The 24,814-nt window shown below is 43.7% G+C and overlaps 11 protein-coding genes across 11 annotated transcripts; 8 read left to right on the top strand and 3 right to left on the bottom strand.

Moving 5' to 3' along the window:
* Positions 1-614: 614 nt before the first annotated feature.
* Positions 615-1,389, top strand: isa1 (Fe-binding Fe/S cluster assembly protein ISA1; the record flags this gene model as incomplete). The annotated part of the gene is made up of 2 exons (XM_057204173.1): positions 615-1,281; positions 1,352-1,389. 2 exons carry the CDS (start codon positions 615-617, stop codon positions 1,387-1,389), a joined length of 705 nt encoding a protein of 234 aa, XP_057068246.1.
* Positions 1,390-6,164: 4,775 nt separating this feature from the next.
* On the bottom strand, positions 6,165-7,047 carry N7495_001502 (cytochrome P450; the record flags this gene model as incomplete). Its single annotated transcript, XM_057204172.1, has 3 exons — positions 6,165-6,342; positions 6,397-6,916; positions 6,975-7,047. The coding sequence occupies 3 exons, from the start codon at positions 7,045-7,047 to the stop codon at positions 6,165-6,167; spliced, it is 771 nt and encodes a 256-aa protein (XP_057068245.1).
* A 620-nt stretch (positions 7,048-7,667) lies between these two features.
* Positions 7,668-8,018, bottom strand: N7495_001501 (cytochrome P450; the record flags this gene model as incomplete). The annotated part of the gene is made up of 2 exons (XM_057204171.1): positions 7,668-7,913; positions 7,974-8,018. The coding sequence occupies 2 exons, from the start codon at positions 8,016-8,018 to the stop codon at positions 7,668-7,670; spliced, it is 291 nt and encodes a 96-aa protein (XP_057068244.1).
* Positions 8,019-9,386: 1,368 nt separating this feature from the next.
* N7495_001500 (uncharacterized protein) lies at positions 9,387-9,852 on the top strand (the record flags this gene model as incomplete). Its single annotated transcript, XM_057204170.1, is given in 3 exon segments — positions 9,387-9,416; positions 9,434-9,525; positions 9,570-9,852. The coding sequence occupies 3 exon segments, from the start codon at positions 9,387-9,389 to the stop codon at positions 9,850-9,852; spliced, it is 405 nt and encodes a 134-aa protein (XP_057068243.1).
* Positions 9,853-11,627: 1,775 nt separating this feature from the next.
* On the top strand, positions 11,628-12,486 carry N7495_001499 (uncharacterized protein; the record flags this gene model as incomplete). The annotated part of the gene is made up of 3 exons (XM_057204169.1): positions 11,628-11,976; positions 12,032-12,066; positions 12,229-12,486. The coding sequence occupies 3 exons, from the start codon at positions 11,628-11,630 to the stop codon at positions 12,484-12,486; spliced, it is 642 nt and encodes a 213-aa protein (XP_057068242.1).
* An 88-nt stretch (positions 12,487-12,574) lies between these two features.
* On the top strand, positions 12,575-14,477 carry N7495_001498 (bifunctional terpene synthase/polyprenyl synthetase family protein; the record flags this gene model as incomplete). Its single annotated transcript, XM_057204168.1, has 7 exons — positions 12,575-13,201; positions 13,259-13,388; positions 13,447-13,725; positions 13,789-13,934; positions 14,030-14,263; positions 14,323-14,376; positions 14,451-14,477. 7 exons carry the CDS (start codon positions 12,575-12,577, stop codon positions 14,475-14,477), a joined length of 1,497 nt encoding a protein of 498 aa, XP_057068241.1.
* Positions 14,478-15,512: 1,035 nt separating this feature from the next.
* Positions 15,513-16,559, top strand: N7495_001497 (uncharacterized protein; the record flags this gene model as incomplete). Its single annotated transcript, XM_057204167.1, has 1 exon — positions 15,513-16,559. One exon carries the CDS (start codon positions 15,513-15,515, stop codon positions 16,557-16,559), a length of 1,047 nt encoding a protein of 348 aa, XP_057068240.1.
* Positions 16,560-17,177: 618 nt separating this feature from the next.
* N7495_001496 (mitochondrial 54S ribosomal protein bL28m) lies at positions 17,178-17,888 on the bottom strand (the record flags this gene model as incomplete). The annotated part of the gene is made up of 1 exon (XM_057204166.1): positions 17,178-17,888. One exon carries the CDS (start codon positions 17,886-17,888, stop codon positions 17,178-17,180), a length of 711 nt encoding a protein of 236 aa, XP_057068239.1.
* A 271-nt stretch (positions 17,889-18,159) lies between these two features.
* Positions 18,160-19,667, top strand: rvb1 (RuvB family ATP-dependent DNA helicase pontin; the record flags this gene model as incomplete). The annotated part of the gene is made up of 3 exons (XM_057204165.1): positions 18,160-18,303; positions 18,382-19,149; positions 19,203-19,667. 3 exons carry the CDS (start codon positions 18,160-18,162, stop codon positions 19,665-19,667), a joined length of 1,377 nt encoding a protein of 458 aa, XP_057068238.1.
* Positions 19,668-20,354: 687 nt separating this feature from the next.
* Positions 20,355-21,192, top strand: N7495_001494 (v-SNARE protein VTI1; the record flags this gene model as incomplete). Its single annotated transcript, XM_057204164.1, has 3 exons — positions 20,355-20,534; positions 20,631-21,037; positions 21,105-21,192. The coding sequence occupies 3 exons, from the start codon at positions 20,355-20,357 to the stop codon at positions 21,190-21,192; spliced, it is 675 nt and encodes a 224-aa protein (XP_057068237.1).
* A 1,462-nt stretch (positions 21,193-22,654) lies between these two features.
* On the top strand, positions 22,655-23,755 carry N7495_001493 (putative alpha-1,6-mannosyltransferase subunit; the record flags this gene model as incomplete). The annotated part of the gene is made up of 3 exons (XM_057204163.1): positions 22,655-22,949; positions 23,032-23,465; positions 23,528-23,755. 3 exons carry the CDS (start codon positions 22,655-22,657, stop codon positions 23,753-23,755), a joined length of 957 nt encoding a protein of 318 aa, XP_057068236.1.
* Between the last annotated feature and the right edge of the window lie 1,059 nt (positions 23,756-24,814).

The following is a 24,814-nucleotide window of genomic DNA, read 5'->3' as shown; positions in this document are numbered from 1 at the left end:
TTCATTCTTCCAGATCCGATTTATAATTGCGTTTTTTTTAGTTACAGTCTATTGGTTGCTGAGCATAAGTTACAGGAACAGGAGGTGTGTTACTCGAGAAAAACATGAGTAAAATTATTAAGAGACCGAAAGAAAAAGAGGTTTTATCGATGATACCCTCGATGTTCTTATACTCCGGAAATCGGGTCAATAAGATGATGACTCAGCTGACGAAAGTGGACTAGTCCCAACTCCATACTGGTCAAGAAAATGTATGACAGGACCTGAATGATCGATTAGAAAATTAATATGGCCTAACTTATTCAACAGATCACGATTTCCACGCTAAATTTACTAATGTCGCCACCCCAATAGATTTTCAGGGTCATTTCTGGTGGTGCCACTTTGGTTTGCAGTTGTGTAGAAACACCTCAACACTGATTGGCTGTTGTTCGTTATGTAACTGTCTTACCTAATCATGTCAAGACTCAACTACCGGGGAACCGAGAATCAACAAGTCTTCCTTTTCTCTTACTTTAAGCTTACTTCCACCACAATCCTCACTCACTGTTTCCAATTTATATGCGTCTCTATCTTTCTCTGATATATTCGCCATCCTATTCAGATCCGCAACCATGAGTACATGCACCATGCAGCGCCCAGTGACATCATTCGCTATTCTCCTCCGGTGTATGAAGCCCGCACCGGCACAGCGTCCAGCTACCACACGCTGCTTTTCCTCATATGGAAACACATATCTACAATCTTCCAAGCGAGATATGCAGACTGCAACTGCCTACCGCCCTCACACTCTTCCTACATCTTTTCCGCCACCTCGCCCTGGCCGCTCGGACACTTCAATCTCAGCAGATTTCCCTCTTTCTACCGAGACTTCCCATAGAGTTAAACAAATGGAACCCTCGAGTATCAGCTTGCGCGAACCGGAGGCTCAAAAGCTCAACGCCACCCCCGTCATCAAGACTTCCCCGAAACCCCGCCGGCCTTTGCGTGCTAGAAAGGCAGCCATGAAATTGACGCCACTTGCAACTGAGCAGTTGCGGAAGCTTATGGTTATGCCTGACCCGAAGTTTATTCGGGTTGGGGTGAAGAACCGTGGCTGTTCAGGTCTGGCTTACCACTTGGAGTATGTGGAGAAGCCAGATAAGTTTGACGAGATAGTGGAGCAGGATGGTGTCAAGGTTTTGATTGATAGCAAGGCTCTCTTCAGCATCATTGGAAGTGAAATGGACTGGCAAGAGGATAAGCTGAGCAGGCGGTTCGTCTTCCGCAACCCTAACATCAGTAAGTTCCTCCACCTTGACAAAAAATTTCTTTTTTTTTAAAGACTAGTTACTGATTGATTTCGCAACAGAGGAAGAATGTGGCTGCGGAGAATCGTTCATGGTATGAACATACATTTTTCTCCTTTCTCATACGGTACTCTCGGCGTCATCATCAATCGGTGCATCGGTCGGCGTTTTTCTTACGGTTCCTGGGATTTGACCACTTCTTTGGACTTCATGTGCTTCATATCTAAATGATATGAAATCTATACTTACTTTTTTGCTTTTTCTTTTCTGAGGGGTAGAAATTACCCCGAGGTTCCTTCAAACGATATCGAGGGTACAACATTTGCCATAGGCATGTTTATAGCGCTTCAAATTTCCCCAAATCCATTTGGGCCGTGGTCATAGTCACCTCCGTGAACGTGCTATGGAGATTCAAAATCCTGGATATATTACAACCTGTATAGAACTTTTGGGCAGATCAATGAATATTCAAAACGAGACCGTTAATTGAAAAGTAGCATGAAAGCACCTGTGCAGTTCTCTGCAGTATCCTGCTGATTCCAAGCTTACTACTTTTATATTGTAAAGTATCATAATGAAAGAGGCTCAACCCTGGAGTCCTGCCCTCCTGGGGTGCATAAATACTCCAGGGAGCTTGCTCGGCGCCGAATCCTTCATTTCTCTTCTTAAACACAGGTGGTAGCTGTTCCCGATCCGCCTTCGGAAACGTCACGGATATGTCGACGAAATTCCTTCTTGAACTCTCCTCACATAATGAACAGCCGAATTGTTCTCGCACTTCTCCAGTGCAGCTAGGTAGTAGTATAGCTTATGAAATATGGTGCTGGTCATCTGCTCGCGTGGAGGAGATCCGTCTTTTAAAGATTGAATTTTCCATTGAGGATGTTTGTTCCTTGTTACGGGATTACATCCTAACCTCCTCTAAAGAGTCTTTTTACATAACTCAGCTTATTCATAACAAAATTTACGCTCGTCGATACTGAAAATGGCACGGGCAGACATCCGGTGTTGACTTTTTATGGAGTTTGGATGAGTTATTTAAGCTGAAATCCCAAATAAGGAGAAAGCTACTGCAAACTATGCAAATTAATGTAATCCAAATCTGGCTGATATCTGAAGCGTTTTTTTCACAAATTATAGCCTAGTCAGATGGAATATTAGTCTAGTTAAACTAGTTTCAGCCTTTCACACTCCCTATCTTAAATGCTCCACGCAAATTCACGTATTAGTTTATCCTTGCCCAATGACGCGAAAGGAAGCATTGCTCTCTTCAATCGTCGGAAGAAAGGCAGCCAGCAAGCTAATGTATCATCATTTTGATGCTCAGATAATTGCTCCAACAGACTGTCAACCCACATGAAGCCGCGCTGGGCAGATGCATTTGAGTTTCCCTCCATGCATGTACACAGTTCCTCTATAATCTGAATACAGACTCGGAAAACTGCATCAAGAGGTCATCTGCTAGTTGATAATTCATCATATACTGTGAATAGAACAGAGACAAGCGATGACAGGAGGCGTGTCGACCGCTGAAAAAAGAGTTCCCACGAGAAAACTTAAAGCGGTTGCGAGCGTACGAATCAGAAGTTTTTAGCAGATTGCCTCCCACTGATCGACGAAAAGCAGAGCTAAAATTGGTATTCGGGATTGATCCGGGAAAGAGAGATTTACTGAAAATCTCACACATTTGATCTAGCCAAGGGACTCGTTGCATCTGCGGGTTCACTTGACGGAGGGCATTATGCAGATGAAGGACTGCCGCCACATAGTTATTCTCACAGCAGAGGTAGATTCCTTCATACATGGACGAGTGAAGGATCTCAATTATGTGGCCGGCTGCCACCCAGGGTGCTTGATAATAAAGGTCGAATCTTTTCTCTTGTACGTAATCCCTTAGTTTGCATTGGAAATCGCAGATGTATCTTTTGTATTGGCAGGTGCAATCATTCTGCATCTGGCACCAACAAAGTCGATTCAAGCATGGCATACAGTCTTCAATACTTTTTATAGCGTCGTTGGCAAATCTAAGTGATGCAAGGCGACAGTGTGCTTGATGGATGTGTTCGTTTGACCATAGAAAATATTTATATGTGGATAGCAACATTTCCATGCCGAAAACAAGGTATGTCGGGATTGGTGAATCTTGGTCTCGTGGTGCACTGTCTAGAGCAGGGAGAAGATGCTCCGCACACATCGGATTTCTCTCTAATGCGCTTGTAGCTCGTCCTGAAATGAGAAGCTGTCGCATGCTCTCCTGGATTTTGTCCATAGCGTGGTCGTCAAGGCTAAAGGAATCCATGTCGTCGGTAAGCTTTTATGTAAAATCTCTCAGATGCTGGAGTTCACCGGCGTTTGGAAGAATTTCCTTATAATCGTCCATCGTTCGACAATGGTTCAAAATTTGCCAATAATGCCATAAGCCTAAATGCTCAGAAAAGCGCCGATACCCCTGTTGGAGTTCCGGAATATCGGTAAATCTGATTATGAAGTCTTTCTTGGTATAATACCACTTGTGAATCAGCATCTTATTATCCAGTAGCTCAGGAGAGCTATGAGCAATCCGTTTGACTGCGTGGTACGCTATATTGGTCAAAAATCCAGCGACAACAATAGAAAGCTTTCCGGACGATATATCGATCCAGTACTCGTTCAACTTCGCGCAAATTGCATCGAGTTCCTGCCCTTAGTCAGTGTTTTTATAGTACAGCGTATGGTGATAGTCGTAATAGCGCTCTTACATATATAAAGAGGCTGAGCTCAATGTACTCGCCTATTTCATCGTCTTTCAGCACCTTTTCGGTACTTTCCCCTGCTGATTTTGATACTCCACCTATATTCTCCAGCTAGATTCCCTCATAAGAATTGTTAGGATCATCCGAGCGGTCTATATCCGCCAAGCAGACGTATCTATTTGTAGTCAAGACAGGTAGTGCATTCGTGTTTCTCTCGCTGGTCGAAATTGGAGGTGAATGCGGCACATTTGCATGAGTTAAAAGTATTTGGTATGCCTGATCAAGTCTTTTGGTTTGATCAGTCATCTATTTCTGGGGAAATTTTTGGGAGGAAAGATACTCCACCTTTCTATAAAAGCTTTATGCTTCAAGTTCTCTTCGTCGTGACCTGAGTCGCATCGCTCTACATAAAGGCGATGAACCGCCCGCCTCTTGGCCAGCACTTCTCGAAATTTGGATAGCACATATTCAGGAACTGCTTGCTCCTGTTCTCGAACAATTCTTGCTGCGCTCAAAATTTCAGTAGTCGTTAGCTGGGAGGGGCGAAACCTTCCATGGCCGATAGCTGAAATAAGCCAGTCTAAGATGACCTTTGTCGCTTGTTTATAAGAAAAGTATAGAGAAAACAGCGAATTTTCCATTTGAGCTTAGTGTGAACAAGAGAAAGTGACACTGATTATTGTTGCCATAAGTAAGTTCGATTTCCCCGCCTTTATACCCAGGCTTATAAAGGTCAGCTCTTAGGAAAAAGTTACAAACAATTAGTATGACCTAGGGTTGATCCAAAGCCTAGGTTTATTATTCTTGTAAACACCAGAGCTAAACAGTAAGGATGTTCGCGAGTTTCAAATGAGTAAGTTTATACCGCATTGGTCGCAAATGAAATGAGAAGAGAGGCCTTCTCTCTATAACAGAATTGATCAACTATCTGTATTTCAACTGAATGAAGTATAATGACTTCAAGCTTAAGTGGCATACTGGGATATTGTCTATATAGGTAATTTGAGTATAATACATTTCTTCAGTACTGATATGAACCATGGTGACATATCTTCATGGCTAGTTGGGTGAATGGAAGTATATTCTTTTCATAGGAGTTGCATTTGGCTCGAAGTATTTCGGTTCGAAAGGATCTGACGTATTGTACATCACCAAAGTGCTAGTGATAGAATAATCCGGCTAGCATTGAAGACGGCATATGTCTGGAATTTGAAGTAGATGAAGTGCTTCGGTAGATCTCGTTCTATTCATAAATAAGAAGCATGTCTTTAATAGGAGGTGGAAAGGGATTGTGTCAACGAAAGACAACAGAGAATCGATAATTGCAGAGAGAAATACGGATTATATAACTTGAGTGAGAAAACTGGCGTTGAATGACAGATATACTGTGTAATGTATGTATCGTCGTTTTGAAATTTAAAAGGCCCACTTTTTTACAGGCAGAACTCTCGGAAAATTAATTTACCAGCTGTAAATAGACGTTATTTTTCAACCACGGTAAGTTACATAAACTTTAGCCCTCTTCTAACCTCCGAAAATTGGCGAAAATTGGGTTTCGCGCTTTCTCCAGTGCACTTAATCTCTTATTCCTCGAAGATCTCGTCGAATCAAAGTTTAGGGAGCTAAGTAGAAGAGTTTAAACCTATTGAGGGGTGGTTTAATCCTGTTCGAAATGCCATCACTGAATATAGTATTAATTCCGACGATATCTAACTGGATTCGCGATGGGCGTTGTCGGAACATGGATATTGCAATCGTGCAATACCATAAACCCGGAACGGAACAAACAGACCCCCAAGTCACGGGGGGAACGACTATATTAGGAACTCAAGTAGCTACATGAATCGAACACATTTCACACCACTTTGCACAACGTATATACTAAGAATCTAGGACGAACCATACCCTTTTCCAGTGTATATAGTGCAACGTGTGAACCCTGTCCTTTCAACGTAGTTGATTGACAGGCGTGATGTCTTCAGAGTATATTATCTGCAGCCCGTTACAATGTCTAGCAGTTCAAACTTGAATGACCCAGCTTCTCCCTCATTGCTGACAAATTTAAAGGTTTATATCAGCTTTTAAATCCTGTCATCCAATTCTATCACAAACAAGCCGAAAAATGCATTATTCTATACAAAAATCAAGGTTCCATTGTAGTGGATTCACAGGTACGGGGCATAATTTTCACAAAAAGAGGACCTTTAACAGGAACTAAGTGACCATTTCTTATAGGCCACTTCCATCCCTGAGAATCTAACTGCATATCGAATTCAAACAATAACCGAGCGAGGATGAAGCTTGCTTCAATGATCACAAGACTAGATTTAATTCTCAGTCAAAATCCTTGACTTTCAGTGTTTTGTGAAACTTACTTTCTTGCGACACAAGTTCGCGGCCCGAACCCAAAAGGATGAAAAGCTTCGCGTATATCACCTGTATATCGCGAGTCACCCATCCATCGATCTGGCCTAAATTTTTCAGGGTCTATCCAAAATTGTGGACTATGCGTAATAGACCAATTATGAATACCCACAGTTGTGCCACTGGGTACAAACCGGTTACAAATGGTAACACCAGGAGTGGAGGTAGGGACCCGACGAGGTAGGGTGCCCACAAATGGCGGTGCTAGCCGAAGACTCTCGTGCATACATGACTTTAGGAATTTTAAGTCCTGGACTGATGTTGCTGATATCTCTCTGGAGCTTCGAAATGTGCTGGTTATCTCCTCCCTGAGCCTGACAAAATACTCTGGAGTCTCAAGCGTGTAAAAGAGGACAGAGCAAATATAATCCGGAATGGTTTCAATCCCGCTGAGGATTACAATAAGGGCGTTTCTCTTAATAGTATCATGGTCGATTTTTCCGTCTCTTTGATCGGTCATCATACCATGTACTTTATATGAGTTAGCGTTGGACTGGATATCACCTTGGGAACAATGCCACTTAATTACCAAAGTCTGTAGAGTTCTCTGCATTATGCATGCGCTCTATACGGTTAGTAATTGATGTGCCTAAAGATGACATTCTGCTGAATGTGGAAAATATATCACGACCAGAAAATATTGGTAAGGCGAAGGGACGTGTGATAAACGAAGGGAGATAAAGAAGCTGGGTGCAGTATTGAAGTATAGTCACAGATTTATGCATATTGTTCACCAGCGGGTGAGATGAAGGTCCTTTGTCGATTGCATGGAACTCAGAACCAATGGTAAGTGCCACATGGATATCAAGTATCAAGTTTCCAACCCATGCGTCAATATCGATGAATCCATGATTTTGTTTGCTTTCAAGATAACTGTTAAGCTTTTTATTGAAGGAATCCAGATGGAATGACATGATATCATCTTTTTGAAGTAATTGGCTGGCTGAGAATCCCCGCACCGCATTGTTCTTTTGGACTTTATACGTATCGCTTTTGGCACCCACCTGGTAACAATTATTTAGATAATCATTCATATGAAGTTAATTTTTATTAATCAGGATGGAATTATAAACACTCACAAGATTATCCGAATCTCCAAAGGCTGTTGCAAAGAAATCTTGGTCTTTTTCTAATCCGTTATGATGAGCGGAGGTTCCTGGAAGATTGCCAATTCTTAGCGCATGTTCCTCGTTCTGTATAGTACTGATTTTGGTATTAGGGATCAAAGGGTATTGTCTTTACCATAGATGTCATTCCATGCTTTAGGGTCAATGTATGAAAGTTCATTAGGTGCAATCCTCACAACCAATCCGTATTGGTCATGGAGTTCTTTAATCGCAATTTTATGACATCCTTGGAAGACTTTGAAAATATACCAAAGTCGTGATCCTCTAGTATACCACGGTCCAGGATAGCCACTCAATGAATGAAACCTCAAATTGTAGAGAACAGTGGAAAAAAGCCAGATCTTAGTGAGAACATTAGTCAACCGACAAAATTTAATTGAATTAGTGCCTCATCAACTCACTAGACCAGCAAATACAACGAATCTAAGATAAAGAAGAAAATCCATATTTGTTAAACCACCCTTTCGTAGTAGTGAATGGTAACAAAACCGGAGATTGCCTGGAGTTGGGCTAATTTTTGTCTACATTATATATATATTTGTAGTTGGAAATGTTTCACGAGCATGACGTAGACTGACAAGATGCAGTGTCATTCGATTGGTTCTGTTACAGCAATCTATGCATCAAGTCATATATGAGAGGTATGATGATCTGTCTACATAAAAGCAATATTACTGTCGGTACACCGGTGGGTATAGCAAGGTTGGTGAGAGGCTAACGCCCACTTCCAACACCTATTACAGGTAACGCTTTACGCCCCTATAATAGCTTTGTGTTCTCTTGAAGTGGTTGTAAAATCTGGTTTTTCATTCATGGCGAGGACTAGCTATTTATCCTACAAGTTGCTCTTCTGTCTGAGACGAATGTGTTCCATCGTCTAAGTCAGAATAGTCGGTAAAGACGGGACATCACAGTTATATGTATACTGCTCAAGGTTTTCGTTTACGATGCACTCTGAACAGGGATTCCTGATGTGTCGTTTGTCCGGTATCCCAACAACTACATTAGCAGGTCCAGCGCGGCATATAGCGCCGTCTCGGTCTCAGTTTCTCCCCGTACTTGGATTATGCATCTTCTGGGAAAAGAAAATCTTAACGAAAACCTCCAAGCAGCCAGCCACCATGCAATAAAACAATATTTGCAGAATGATGGATTTACTGAAATATCGGCATCTTACCCATTTTCTCAATGCCGACAAAGCGCCTAGTTGGCCAACTAATGCCCAACTTGGGTGGAAGTTCAAATTGAGTTGACAAGCATCAAAAAAGTCTAGCTCTCAATTTTTTAAATATGAATGACATGATTGTTGGGTTTATCTCTTAAAATCTGCTGAAACTGGATTGATATGTATCGACCAGGGGCACACTGTATCGACACGGTCACCGAGGGAGAAAATGGATATTGAGGTCCGAGGTCTGGTCAAAACCATGATGATATTGTGACAAATGTTCACTGCTAATTTAGGAGAGGGTCTGAACATCCACTTTGGGCTCCAGCATTGATTGAAGAAATGATGTCAAAAGTTTCTGCAGTTTTGCTTTTATTCGTATTTTTGTAGGTTACTAGCTTGGTTTTAGTCAATACACACTTACCCCTCACTCTATTCGATTCCAATATTTTATTCTTATTACCTTTGTCAAAATGGGGAAATACGATATTGCTATGCGTTCAACTGTTATTATTATGAAAGCGTTAGGGATAGAACCCCTTCAAATCTCTGCGATAATTGATATCTACTCGAACTATTAATTCGATCTGGGATAAAGCTATCGAGCGTAGATTTGACCCTTTACAGCGACCTTTAATAGTCACTGATGCGTATGTTGCTGACGCTAGTCGTTCTGGTCGGCCAAAGAAGTAGACACCTGAGGTTATAACTTCGGCACTAGCTAAGGTGTGTCTTGATTGGTATGGACGTGAGAGGACTTGTGCTGATATTACTGGGGAGCTAAGGTATGTCTTATATCTTGATATATAAAACCTTATACTAATCTAAGTGATGAGCATAGTATTACTATATCGGATGGGACTATCTGGAGAGTCTTAAAGAACGCGGGTTTACGAAAGACGAAACCGACTCGAAAACCTGGTTTGACAGCGAAGATGCGTGCTAATCGATTAGCTTGGTGTTTTAAGCATCGAGATTGGTCACTTAAAGACTGGAAGAATGTTATCTGGACTGATGAAACTTCTGTTATTCTACTTCATCGTCGCGGGGGTTATCGAATATGGCGTACAAAGGAGGAACGTTTACTCCGAAGCTATATTTATGAGCGCTAGAAAGGAAGCTCTGAATTTATGTTTTAGGGCGCTTTTTCTTATAGTAAGAAAGGCCTTTATCATTGCTGGCTTCCTGAAACTGCTGCTGGAAATGTGTATCTAATACTGTCGCTCGTTACTGAGAACAGTGAGCTCCAACGAACCGCTACTCAACACCGTAGACAATCCACCGATCTGGTAGTGGATTCCTACTAGTTGAATATTGCAGTTGTTGTGAAGTCTGCTTTTTCATTGATGAAAGAACTAGCTACTTATAGTATATGGGTGCCCCTCTGCCCTAGACGAATGTCAACATTCGTCCGAGACAGAAGAGACGGTGAAGACGGGACATTACTGTCGCGAATGCACATCGCTCAAGGGTGTCGTTTGCGATGAATGCATATCGTTCAAGGATGCCGTGATATACTAATCTAGTTCCAGAGTCACTGTCTTGGCAGAAGCTTTTTCGGCCGAAATACTTTCCGTCTGTTGATGGCCTTGTTTCTCGGCTGTCGCAACAAATACTCTTATTAAGTCCTAGAATACAGAGTTAGAACCTAAGCTACATGAAGTTTGGGAGCTTGAAAATGGTATGCGACGGCTTGATCTTCGACGAAACCCTCCTGGGAAGAAGCCTAATTGGCGCTTTACATCAAAAACTGGAAATCTTAGACGATCAAAGTCTAAAGGTGGAATCGATTAGTATCGCTATAATACTACTGTTTTGGTGTTAAAACTGCTTACTTTTGCCCGAGATTACGTAGTCGAAAAGCCTAATACCTGTGTTCAAGAAGATAAAGCTCCTTCGCATGTGCATCATTTTTAACAACACGTCTTTGATACATCTGGTGTTTAACCTCTTCTTTGGCTAGGAAACTCGCCTGACTTGAATGCTATTGAGCCAACATGGCTCTTCTTAAAACGCCAAACTACTAAGAGAGGTGCACCTAAATCAGGAGCTCAAGCAATAAGAGCATGGGGTGAAGCATAGAATCAACTACCCCAGGAACGAATCCAGTAGTGGATTGAGCGGATACCGAGACATATTTTAGAGGTTATTCGCTTAGAAGGAGGTAATGAGTATAAGGAGGGCAGAGATCATACAAAAGACTAGATCAAATCATACAAGATATTACTGTCAATAAAACAGCTAGTGTTAGTTCGGTATAGTAAAAAAATAAAGCAAAACTGCAGAAACTTTTGAAATGAACCTCCGTAGGTGCAGGTGAAATTATTGCATCAACAGTTCCAATGTATACATTGTTGTTTGTTCTCCATTCTATAGTCAACTAGGATCAAGAACTTATTTTTTGCAGTAAGCTGAGTTATGTTTGGCATGGCATTTCTCAAAGAAGCAAATTAATAAAAATGCTCTGCTTAGAAAATCAAAGCCAAGACATGTCTTACGTCATTTGACCTGAGCGAGCTGCATTATCACATGAATTATGCTACAGAGTAAAATGTATCTCCTACAGAAACAAGGAAAGGAACCATTTAGACTGTTGTACATAGTAAGAATTGAGTTTATTAAAATGATTCTTCGATTCGAGCGGAACTCAATTGTGATATTGCCAAAAGAAAGGAAGAGATATCGCTGTTATAAAAAGCAAGATCCACGTAGAGATGACTTGAACGAAGCTGATTCAATCTCCTTCTTACGTTGAAAGGGAACTTTATTCTTCTTTTTTAGATGTTTATTTAAGAATCCCTGATGTCCGGTTGATACCTGAGATCTATCAATAATCATTATATACTCTTGCTTCCAACTACTCATTGAGCGTCTTCAGGCCTCCATCATGCCGTCCATTCCTCAGGAGGTTACTCATAATACTCTTTTACCCCTTTCCCTTCCAGTGCAACCAGAGGCATACGAAGGAGATGAGTTCTTCTGTATATTTACCCCCCGCATTCATCGTGACAGCCAACTTGCCGATGCTGGGTGCTGGCAATGCCAGGAAGATTTACTGGGCTCTCAAGGACGTGCCCATACAGAAGCGGTTCGGAACAGAAGTAATAAGAGCTATGCAGTTGGCTGTATCAATCCTACCGTTGGCAACTTTACAGCTCTTTGTGCAAGTGAGGCAATTCCTGAGCGTCTTGCTTTGATCTCGTATATTGTTGAGTACGCTTACGTCCATGATGATGGTAAGATACTGGGTACAACCAAGTTGCTTCATTTCATGCACTGATTATTAGACAGTTATTGAGTATGCAGAAGAGAAATCCGAGAAGCAGGTGAGCATCTTCGTCCCTTGAGAATTTTAATCTCCACCTTTCCTCCTATGAAGACAGCCTCTTGTGCTACCTTTTCCTTTTGTTTTCTTCGTTTCAATAGGCCACATGGCTCGTTTCTCTCTTTGCCTTCTTCTACCATTGCTAACCAATGAATATTCGTAGCTTTGGGAAGCTAATCATCAATTGATGGAAGGTCTCGATGACGGTGGAGATGCCCGGCTTTCTACGAGAAACAATGTGAGAAGACAGCTACAAGCCAAAATGGCAACGGAGCTATTGGAAGTCGACAAGGACCAAGGCAAAGAAATCCTTCGTCTTTGGAAAGAGATGTCGCAAGTCTTTGTCGGAATCAGAGACATTGATTTCCATGTTCTGGACGACTATCTCCCATCTCGTGCTATTGATGCTGGATGCCCGTAAGAAAAAGATATCGAATTAGCGTAACGTATTGCTTACCTAGCTAACCATTATCTTCTTCAGCTGGACTATGAGCCTATTATGCTTTTCGATGGACTTTTACCTTACAGAGGAAGAAGAGAAACAAACAGCAGATCTCACGAGGGCCGCGTACGATGCCTGGGTTCTGGTAAATGACTATTTCTCCTGGGAGAAGGAATACCAGAATTATCAGGCCAACGGAAGCACCGGCCAAATTGCAAGCGCTGTTTTTCTGTTTATGAAGTGGCACAATGTCGACCCCATAATAGCCAAGAAGATGCTTCGGACTGAAATCATTACCCGCGAGGAAAAGATTCGCAACATTAAGACTGAATACCTGGCTCGCGGAAACATCACAGACAGAATTCTAAAGTGGATTGATCTGCTGGTCCTTGTGACAGCCGGGAATTTTGTGTGGAGTATGACCACCGCACGTTACGACGACAAAGCCCAGGATGCTTACCCCGGACTAAGGGCCACGAAAAGAGAAAAAAACTATCGCTTGGGTTTAGACGCTCCAATTATGCCCCGCACAGTAGCAGTTGCTCTTAAGCAACCTCCGAAATCGAAGCACATTCGCTCGAATAGCTCGGGATCTAGTACCAATGTCCATACCAGCAGCCCACATACAAGTGATAATCTATCCCAGTGGAGCTATAAAGAAGAGACTGCTGTCACTCTATCCTCATACGAGACAGTAAGTACCAAAACTCTTGAATTGAGCTAATCCTAATGTATACTAAATCAAGTCTAGGTTGTGCTAGAGCCTTATTTCTACATACAATCGCTACCATCAAAAGGAATCAGGAATGTTGCCATCGATGGCCTTGACGTCTGGTATCAAGTCCCAGAGCGATCCTTTAACACAATCCTGGAAATTACGGGTCTTTTACATAGCTCTTCATTGTTGTATGCACAATTTCTGTTCTTTGATTGTTAAAGATACTAACACGCCTAGGATCGATGATATACAAGATAACTCACTATTAAGACGAGGCTCGCCTGCTGCGCATGCCATTTTTGGGATTGCCCAGACGATAAACTCTGCCAGTCTTTTGTTGATGAAGGCTTTGAAAGCAGCAACATCTCTGTCCCCAGATGCTGTTTCTATTTTCACAAAGAGTCTCATAGAAGGTCATATTGGCCAGGGAATGGATTTACATTGGACAAATCAGACAAAGATCCCAACCGGAGAGGAGTACTTCACTATGGTTGACGGCAGTATGTTTATTCTACTACACACCGTACTCAGCAGCCACTGTAATACTAATCATTATGTTTCAGAAACTGGTGGCCTCTTCGTTCTCATTGCCGAGCTAATGCGCTCTGAAGCAACTACGAACAAAGATCTTGATGTGAAACTACTTATGAACACCGTTGGACGTTTCTTTCAGGCCCGCGATGACTACCAAAATCTCCAAGACGCAGATGTACGTTAATATTCTTCTCCACTCTCCCAATATTCAACATCCTTGGTGTGAGCCATACCTTTTGTATCAACAAAGATTAACATTTATACGAACAGTATACGGAACAAAAAGGTTTCGCAGACGATCTGAGTGAAGGCAAGATCTCTCTACCTCTCATCTTCGCTCTAGAGGCGGAAGGGCCACAGCGTAGTCGGCTGCTCAATGTCCTACAGCAACGAAAGGCTACTAATTCTCTATCCGTTGAATTGCGGAAGCTGGCATTGCAGGACATTATAGCCGCGGGAGGACTGACACGCACAAAGGGTATCATACTCAACTTACAAGAGGAAGTAAGTCAATTATTGGCGCGGTTGGAAGACAGAGCTGGTGAGAGAAACTGGATTTTTAGACTGATGAAGAAGCGGCTGGAGCTTTGAAACAGGAGAAACTCGGTGGAAATAATGTAGGTATATACTAAGCAACAATATCATATTTAGGGTTATCATATCGGAAACACATATTATAACTAACTCATAGGGGTTGCTGGAATGCACCGTTATATAGAGAATAGAACCCACACCTTCCATTTTTGTGTCATTGTACTTTGACATATACATTCTCTCAGAAGATCAACGGGATTAGACGATGGAGCACCTCATTAAGTCTGAGCTCGGGAAATTTACTCATTGAACCTGTCTAACATCCTTGATCGAGACTTCTGGTAATTTGATATCTAAGATATCACGTCGAAGGGTTTTAACTTTTAAACATGATTTGGAGAGAACGGTCAAAAACAGTATGGTGTATATCTTCTTTACCTCTCAGAAGTAACTCACTTCGTCCTTCCTGAGTAGAAAGTCCTTTGCAGACTGGTGAACGAACAGAATAGTGTCTTCTTGTAATATTAGGAACGAGCCGTAAATTGCAACAATCTCTAAGAGCGTTTCATGGTCATCGTAGTCATTACCTGATATTTTAAGAAGCGAGGGTAGTTCGCTCAGCGTGATAGATCGATGTGCGGTGCTAGTACGAAGCAAGATTGGAAATCGTGGTGTAAATTCATCTAATGTCTGAGCTAAATGAAGTGCTTCCTAGGAGCTTACGTCCTGAGATAATTGATAGACCAATCAAATAAAATGTGCAGTAAGATTACTCCCGAACAGATGTATGGCTCCTAGGATAAACGACTATTCTAGTGAAACTCGATTTATCGATGGGATAATGTAAACAACCTACGTGGGAAGGGACGGGACTAGCGTGTTGCATTTTATTGAGGCACTTACTCAGCTCGCTCAGTGAGTACTCACCGAGTGCTCCCTGAGTGAATCAGACTACTCACTGTGTACCTGATACTCCGTGAGCAGATCAGTGTGCTTATATAATGCTCAGACACGTACTTAGTTCTACTAATACGGAAGGGGAACGCCAAGAACTGGCATAGTAAAAGCAGTACATAGGAGTAGTATCTATCAGTGGTATAGTAATTAAAAAGTTGACATTATTAAAACCTCATCCCACAACCTACTGCGTTCTTCTTCATTCCTTCCTAATTCATCTACCACAACTTTACTTGACAACGCAGCAACAGTGATAGTCAAAATGAGGCTCATATTAGGGCAAATATCAAACCCTCCCAGCAGCATATCCTCGAACAAATTGATTTTAGGCAGATCTAGCTACAACACAGAAAATTTTCGACCGGCAAATTCTTCGTGGTTGCGGTCTCAAATCAGCTTATCGACATTCGGTCACAGCCAGAGTCAGAGTCACAGTCGTGACATAGCTATTAACGCTATCGCTTTTTCAATTTGTTCTACATCTTGTCCCGGTAACTTGCGAAGCTTGACATCTGAAGAATACAAGCTTCTCCGAGTAATCTTCCCTGAAACGAAAGCCATTGCAGTAGCTCCCCCATACCTCGTTATCCAGGTTGAATCACTGCCGTCGAAGCCGTGGCCGACCAGCATCGCAGGCGCCCCCTTGTTTTTGACCACATCAACTGATTTAGGTTACTTTCATCAATCTCCGGGCATCGGTCCAAGTGTTCTATCAAGCATGCAACACTCAACCCATAAGCCTACGGCAATTTTGATGGCTGTTTTCCAGGAACTTAGTATGGCTAGTTTGAATGTTGAATCTATCACTCTCTATGGAGCGTTCATCGCTATTGAGCTGATCGGCGACGCCAAGTTCGAAGCTTTGCCGAGGAAGATTGCGAATATGTCTGCTGAGTACGTCATGAAGACTAAGCCCGGAGTCAACAGTCTACCTATCAACTGCAATGAGATCCTACCTCGAGGCTTCTTCGATGGTATCGCGACTGCAGATGAAGTGAAACTTGGCGGCGACATTAGCATGAATTCTCGTTTCTCTGGCCTCTGTGAAGGAAAAATTCTAGGAATAAAAGCGCAGTTCAACCTTGACATCAACTCAGAACAGCCACCACAGGATTTCAAGCCTATCATCTCAATCTGCTACACTTTCGGCAACGGACAAGAAAGAGCTTTGGATGGATGGTATGGGTCACCTATCATTGATCAAGACACAAACAAGATTGTCAGCTTCGTCGGAAAAGCCAACAAGGTCGATGGCGTCGGCTACAGTGTCTTGGCGGAAGAATTTGTCGGTTTGGTCAAGAGAATCTGAGGAAAAAGCAGTTCGTCGCTTGAATGTCTGACATCCCTCAAGGACAGGCAGATGTATTCATACATGTATCAAATAGTGACATTTTGATAACTATTAAGGAATCGCCACATTATTCCCAACTAATACGTATAGTATCTTTCCTCTAAGATCAGTAGAAGTTTAATCTGCAAGAGAGATTTTAGGACTCAAATTTTGACGTAAATCAAGCCAGTATCAACGAAGGTAAAGATTGAGGTGCGCTGGTGTTGTGAAAAGCCGTGGATGGAGATGCTGAGGGTTTAGATTGTTCCTGAAATCCGTGAATGTGCTCTGAAGAGGGCGAGATAAAACCGGTTGAAGAGAATGAATAGCATCTGTTAAGGTATAAGAACTGTACAAGTCGAAGTCAAGGTGTTGATAGTATTGGAGTATAAATACACGGGGTTAAAAAAAGGAATATGCAGGCCCAACAAAATCGCACATGTAAAAGATGAGCACAATTTTGCTCGATATAGATTCCAAGGTGCATTCAGCAGCAGATGAAGTGATGCTCAAACAGCCTCAACCGCTTCGTCAATATGATGATGGTACAGTGGGAAAGCACCTGAGATGTGCCATCGAGTATGAATTTTCGGTTGACTAGAAAGTCGCCGCTCCGGCTTGCAGGTTCTGTTCAGCGGCTTCAACAGCGGCTTTGATAGCGAGCCTTTGGGGGTCAGCTCGTCCCTTTCCACGGGGTTTTGTGATGGCCTTGATATTCAGTCTCTCTTCGACCTTGGCCTCAATCTCCTCCTCCTTATCCTTCATCCACTCCTCAAATGTTTGAGGTTCGGGTAGCTTGAGCTTTTCCCGCTCTGCCTTGAATCGCTCTTGCATCACAGGTGTCTGCATGACCCTCCACCGTAGGTGCCATCCGAATATACCGAGGTCCTTAATGCGGCCGACCTTGTCACTCAAGAGGTAATTGTCAAGACCTCCTTCCTTCCAGATTGTGCGGAGTGACCGACGAGTGACTTTGATGAAGAGGTCCTCATCGAGTGCGTCGCTGCGGATCTTCTTCTTGCGGACATTGGGTTTCCAGGTTCGTCGTGTTTTGCCCTCGTTGCGACCCTTAGAGATCTTGTTACCAAAACGGATCATGGCGCTGCCGTAAAGACCTGTGTCTGCCTGCTTATACCACTGACGAGCGCCATAAGGATAGGGTGGGATGTTATCCGGAAGTTGAATAGTTGTTTGAGGTACAGGAGTGGTGGAGAAGCAACGCTTTGGTGTCGACAGAGAAAGGCTTCGGAAAGCCGACGACAGAGAGATAGGGCTGAACATGGTAGATCGAGTCTGTAAACCTGCCATTGTGGGCACAGGTTAAGCATACCACAGGGAAGGTGGTTCCTGGTGGATCGAATGGAGTTGGAAGAATTTGGGCGGCACTGACCGCCTTCGTCGCGGCGCAGATCCCTTGCTCGCGAATTTCAGTTTGGAACGGATTATCGCATCCGCTTGCTGTTTTGATTTGCTTTGTCACTTCAATTTTCGTAATTATTTTGTCTCTTTGATCTTCCCATCCACCGAACCATTTAATTTCTTGAATTTGGTGCTTTTTTCAAAGTCCCACGTCTTCACCATGGTCCAAATCAGTGAAGTCAAGGGCAACTCGCGCGAGAACAGGACCGCTGCGCATACCCACATTAAGGGCCTTGGACTCCGCGCAGACGGTACCTCTGAGACAACCGCTGATGGATTTGTTGGACAAGCTGCTGCCCGAGAGGTAGGTAAAAGATTGACTGAACTAAGATAGAACATAATTCCCCAGATTTTGTAGCTAACTGAATCCTGCTTCCATTAGGCATGTGGCGTTGTAGTCGACCTCATCAGAGCGAAGAAAATGGCTGGACGTGCTGTTCTGCTTGCAGGTGGTCCTGGTACCGGAAAGACTGCACTTGCTCTCGCTGTTTCACAGGAGCTTGGAACGAAGGTGCCTTTCTGCCCGATCGTTGGTAGCGAAATTTACTCCGCAGAAGTCAAGAAGACCGAAGCCTTAATGGAGAACTTCCGAAGAGCCATTGGTCTACGAGTGCGAGAAACAAAGGAGGTTTATGAGGGTGAAGTTACAGAGCTTACTCCAGAGGAGACTGAGAACCCTCTCGGTGGATATGGACGCACAATCAGTCATCTGATTATCGGTCTGAAGTCCGCCAAAGGTAGCAAGAAGCTCCGCCTTGATCCCAGCATCTACGAAGCAATTCAGAAGGAACGTGTCACCGTGGGTGATGTTGTTTACATTGAGGCCAACACTGGTGCTTGCAAGCGTGTCGGACGTTCAGATGCCTACGCGACTGAGTTCGACCTCGAGGCAGAGGAGTATGTCCCCGTACCAAAGGGTGAGGTCCACAAGAAAAAGGAAATTGTGCAGGACGTGACTCTGCACGATCTGGACATGGCCAACGCACGGCCGCAGGGTGGACAGGATGTAATGAGCATGATGGGCCAGCTGATGAAGCCCAAGAAGACCGAGATTACGGATAAGCTCCGCCAGGAGATTAACAAGGTCGTGAATCGGTATATCGACCAAGGTGTTGCAGAGCTGGTCCCCGGTGTGCTCTTCATTGATGAGGTAAGGAAATTCGTGCGTAATTCAGTATTCCAATTTCTAACCATTTCACATAGGTCCACATGCTGGATATTGAGTGCTTCACTTACCTGAACCGGGCCCTTGAATCGTCTATTTCTCCAATTGTTATCCTTGCCTCAAACCGCGGCAACACTGTCATTCGGGGCACCGACGACATTACTGCTGCTCACGGAATTCCCCCAGATCTGCTGGCCCGACTCCTTATTATCCCCACCACCCCCTACAGCTCTGACGAGATCAAGACAATCATCCGCCTTCGTGCCAAGACAGAAGGTCTCAGCATCACCGAGCCCGCGCTGGATAAGGTCGCCGAGCACGGCAGCAAGGTCAGCTTGCGGTATGCTTTGCAGCTGTTGGCGCCCGCTAGTATTCTTGCCCGTGTCAATGGTCGCCCCAGTGGAATCGAAGCAGTTGATGTGGCTGAGTGTGAGGATCTCTTCCTGGACGCAAGACGGAGTGCCCAGATAGTGAGCCAGGACAGCAGCTCGTTCCTGGCCTAGGGCGTTACGACACATGTTGAGGAGAAATGTGGGAGTTCCATGATCATGTATACCATGCGGATGTTCTTTTTTATCTGATTATCAAAAAGGCGAATTGTGCTTATCACCAGTGTGGGCCTGACTTCTTATGCTAATGCTACTCGATGTTACCCTACTTGATCTAAACGAGCTGTAGTATATACACCGCCTATCAGGGCACTGAGTGGCTGTCGATCAGTAGAGGGACCTGCATGCATTCAGCTCCCCGATATAAAAATGTCTTGAAGTTTGACGAACCTTCGAGCCCACCTTAAATACCCTTACATGTTTTTCGATGTAGTTAATTTGTTGGTATTGACTGCTTTGTAAGTCGGCAATGTAACCCCGATCTCTGAATCACGTGCGATGCTTATCGCCCCAACCTCCAATCTAATGCATTGTTCTTCTCGGACATTTACCAAAAGCATTCGTCAAGGAAGAGAATCCAGTTCATTCCTTGCCAGATTTGCGACCAAGATACTTTAATTGACCTGGACTCTTTGAGGTAAACTCCACTCGACGCGGCGAATACCGGTCCCTCTCCAGATAACAGTGGAGCCTGCGGTCAAGACCAACCTTGAAGTCTCCCCTTACACGTCACTGGAATTCAGTTCTTCCCGCCGATTTTTTGCGTTCTGAGTCCACAGGCCCCGATTTGAATATCTCAACATGTCGAACCCTCTAGACACTGATGCTGGCACGGAGATGTTCACCAGCTACGAGAACGAGCTGAAACTCTTTCAGGCTGATCTGAACCAGAAGCTAGACCAGATCGCTGAAGCAAGCGGTGAGCAGCGCAAAGCTGCCATCCGACAAGCTGAGCAGGTACTGGATGAAGCAACAGAATTAGTGAGCGTCACCCGAAAAACCCACTAGGGACAACCATATTTGAGAACTAGCTTCCCAAGTCCCCAGTCAGGAGCGACTCGACTAACCACCTTTCAGCTTGATCAAATGCGCATGGAGAAACAAAACATTCCCTCAGCTACCCGTTCCAAGGTCAACATGCGATTCCGGAACTATTCTACCGATATCGACGAAATTAAGCGCAAACTGAAGTCCCTCTCGGATGACCGGAAGGCGTTGTTTGGCGATAGATACACCGATGAGCCACAAGACGAACATCTTGAGCAACGCCAACAGCTCCTGTCCGGAACAGAGCGTCTTGAGCGTAGCTCTGCACGGCTGCAGCAAAGTCAACGGGTTGCGCTGGAAACGGAAGATATTGGGCAGGGCGTGCTGGCTGATTTGCACATCCAACGACAGACTATCCAGCATACTCGTGATAATCTCCAGCAGAGTGAAGGCTACGTCGATACGAGTATTAAGACTTTGCGGGGGATGGCTCGTAGGTACTGATCCCTTTATCCTTCTTTGTTATGAGAGGGAGGTGGTTTGCTAACTTTCGTCTGTTTCCAGGATGGCTACAAATCGGATAATTACCATTGCTATCATTACAGTCCTTGTTCTGTTGATTGTTGCTGTCATTTTTAGCAAGTTCCATTAGCGCGGTGGCCCTATCTGGCGTTTCTTTGGCATATGTTCTGTTCACTACAATTCGAGCTTCACTCTTTTACCGTCCTTTTTCTTCTTTTGCAATGTCCCTTGAAACGTTGTATGTTAGCATGACCATGATCATTGTTTAGATCTCCCTAACCTTTACATGCTTCACATATAATCACTATGAATATGATGTATGAATCGGTCAATCGAAGCCCGGTACAGTTCCGGTCCCGAAAATAGCCTCATCGAAAATCTTCTAGGAACCTACCTACTTAGGCGATTCAAGGTTTTGAGATTGACATAAATCCTACCATCAAATACCATGGTACGACCTTACCCTTTGAATTTCCCAAGGCTCTACTACGGTGAGCCATGTTTTCTACCTAAATATCTTCAACATGCCACAATACAACTGCCCAGGTGATGCTAAGCCAGCTACGTACTTCGCATAGTACAACTTGTCTGTCTCTTTGCAGCTACCAACAATTGGGTCTATTCCATCATTGACATCTGGATCATCTCTCTTTTTATTACCAATTGGAGACTAACTTATTGTTTTGCAACGCCTAGAACGAGCCATACCTGATCATTTCATTTGTTATGGGCTGGATCCACGAGCAGTACTCCATATGCCATTACAAAGAAGGTCAAGCAAAAATCTCTCTCAGAAATGACCAACAAGGCACAGGAGACTGGATATGTTAATCTGACAATCAGATCAGATCCATGGCCGGAATACTTTCCCCAAATGAGGAAGGGAACAAGTATGAAAAATGCGAGCGTCAGGGAGGAACTGAAGAATGTGAGGCAAAGAAGCGGAGGATCAAGCCCAGCATTCTACGAAGATGACGCTCAAACATGGTCCAAATTAAAGAAAATCGATACCAAGTGGCTAACCTGTCTAGTTATGCTCAAGGCCCAGCTCCAATTCAGTTGGCAGAAGAGTCGCATAAAAACAAATACACATCCATGGCGACCTAGATTAGGAACACTCCAGAGGCTAATATGGATACTGATCATGTACCTAGGTATCTCATATGATCAATACTTTAGAAACCAAATATTTCATTTACTATAGTTACCCAGATTTGATAGGAATGGTGAATGTGTGGGGTAAGTATAGATCAAACTCCATCAGACTGTAGTTTGTCGATTCCCCCAATAAATACTAGTTCATCGTCAAATTGATTCAATTGAAGAAGCGAGATAGACATCTTATCTTCAAATAAATGCCTAACTAAAAACGGACGATGATCACGTTGGAATGCTCGAAACCCGTCCGGAATAGGAGGTGGTCAGAACTCGGTTGAATCTCATCGGTTTAATTGCAATATGGAACTTCTCCCTCTCGCAACTCTTTCTAGCTGTTCAAGGCTCTCCAAACACCCGGAATTTGGAGCTGCATGTTATGATTTGATACAATCTGGATTCTCGTCCTCATCCAGCATTACAGCTCTGGGGACAAGATGCAGTTCGCACTACCTCCGCGGAGAAGCCCCCATGCTGTCACAGGCGCGCGGTCGACCCGAATGCCAATGTATCGCAGAAAACAGCTCAAGACCGTCGCCCTGATTTCCTTCGCCATCATCTCAATCCTCTTCCTACTCTCACATCTCTACCCCTCAAGCTCGACCTCGACACCCAGTACGCATGCTGACACGGCAGGCGTGGTGATCGTGACAGTGCTGGATCGGAAACAACTCAGCGAGGGCTATATTAAAAAGATCATCGCCAATCGCGAACACTACACGAAGGCCCATGGTACGTGTTCCGTATAACCTAATGATATTAAGATTTCAACTGGAATGACACCATACTGACAATGACCGGTACTTCCCCGCAGGCTATACCAATTTTTTCGCAAGTACGTCCGACTACGAAGAGGCCATAGGCGATGCCCAACGAAGCTGGGCCACAGTCCCGGCTGTTCGAAACGCCATGGCTACCTACCCACGCGCGAAATACTTCTTTCACCTCAGCCCGCACGCTCTGATCATGGACCCGACCAAATCCCTCGAATCCCACCTTTTAGACAAGAGTCGAATTGAAACTCTGATGCTTAAAGATTACCCCGTCGTACCGCCTGACAGCATCATCAAGACGTTTCCGTATCTAAAGGAGAAAGACATTGATCTCATCACGACACAAGACATTGAGGACCTCACACCGGGTAGTTTCGTGCTGCGGAATGGAGACTTTGCGCGCTTCTTCCTGGATATATGGTTCGATCCTCTGTTCCGCAGCTATAACTTCGCCAAAGCCGAGGTTCACGGATTGGTAGGAATGCCATTTGACGCGTAGACTTTAAATATGCTCATGGCTAACCTTGTTTTGTTCAGGATCACATCTTGCAATGGCATCCAACCGTGCTTGCTCGAACGGCTCTTGTACCCCAGCGGGTCATAAATGCTTACAGCAAAGACTCCCCAGGCGCTGCTGTCAATGGTACTTACCAAGAGGGTGATTTCATCCTCCGGTTCCCTAGATGCGATAGTACTGAGACCGGTGACTGCGCCGAGGCGGAAGCATACTACAAAGTGTGGCTGAAGAAGACCCAAAAAGATTAAGAGTCTTTCGTTGCCTTTACCTTAATAAGCTGAAAGTGGTGGTTCAGCGCTTGTATCATTATTTTTTTTTCTAAGGATAGAACGAACTGGATTACAGAGGAGAAAAGAAGGCTACTTAAGCTAAAGAGTCAAAATTGGTCTCTTGAGGCAGATCAGATCTCATTTCTCGGATATAAGTATATACCTAGAGCCTCCGGGATGAAACAACTTTTAGGATTGAAATATCACACTCGACATAATTTCATTTTGAACTACTACGTGTACAGGACGATGCTGAAAATTAATTAAATCGAAAGAATACCTAGGTATATATGCCTGCTTCCAGATCTCACTGCATAATCACTTTACAGCTGGAGCGGTTTGTCCTCAGTATGTACCTAGGCAAGAATGGGAGCACTTAATGAAATGAAGCACAAGACAGCCTTGCAAAACCTCGGAATATATATCTACCTAGGTATAGTTGACATAGGTAGATCCTTCAATTCAAAGTTCAATTGACCCGATCAAGCTATACTAGTCGTCATATACATACTATGGAACTTGTGTCTAACGTCATCCCGAAATCAAATACAAAAGAAAATTTGGGCTGTTGCCCAGTCTGAACGCTTATCAGCATCGAGATCGGTCACACTAATTTTTCTCTGAAGCTATGCTCTCTGATCAGCGAACAATGGGCACTGGAGAAGGATATACATCGGAGCCTATCCTTCATCGCAGCTGCACTGACTAGAGTCGACCTCTTTGATCTTACCTAGGTATAGAGCCAATGCCGGAGGCCAATACTGGAGTTAAGGCGACCGATTTTGTATTTCTACTTAGAGCAAGATCACATCCCTGGATCTTTTGTTCCATTTTTATTACTGGCGTACATACACTTCAAACGGTCAAGGGTCAAGGGTCATCATTTCTTTTTATTGAATAAACGTTCACTTGAAAGCTTCATAAATGGGTTTTTTGTAGCGGCCGAATCAAGATCAATAGTAATTATATGATAATAAGACGCCCAAGGGAGACAAAGATTATAAAATAGGGGTCAAAAAAAGAAAACAATTTTGATAC

Source organism: Penicillium taxi, assembly GCF_028828555.1.
Source record: "Penicillium taxi strain IBT 34144 chromosome Unknown utg000001l_segment0_segment0, whole genome shotgun sequence".
Lineage (NCBI taxonomy): Eukaryota > Fungi > Ascomycota > Eurotiomycetes > Eurotiales > Aspergillaceae > Penicillium > Penicillium taxi.
Note: the sequence above shows the minus strand (reverse complement) of the source record. Positions and strands in the feature narration are given on the sequence as shown.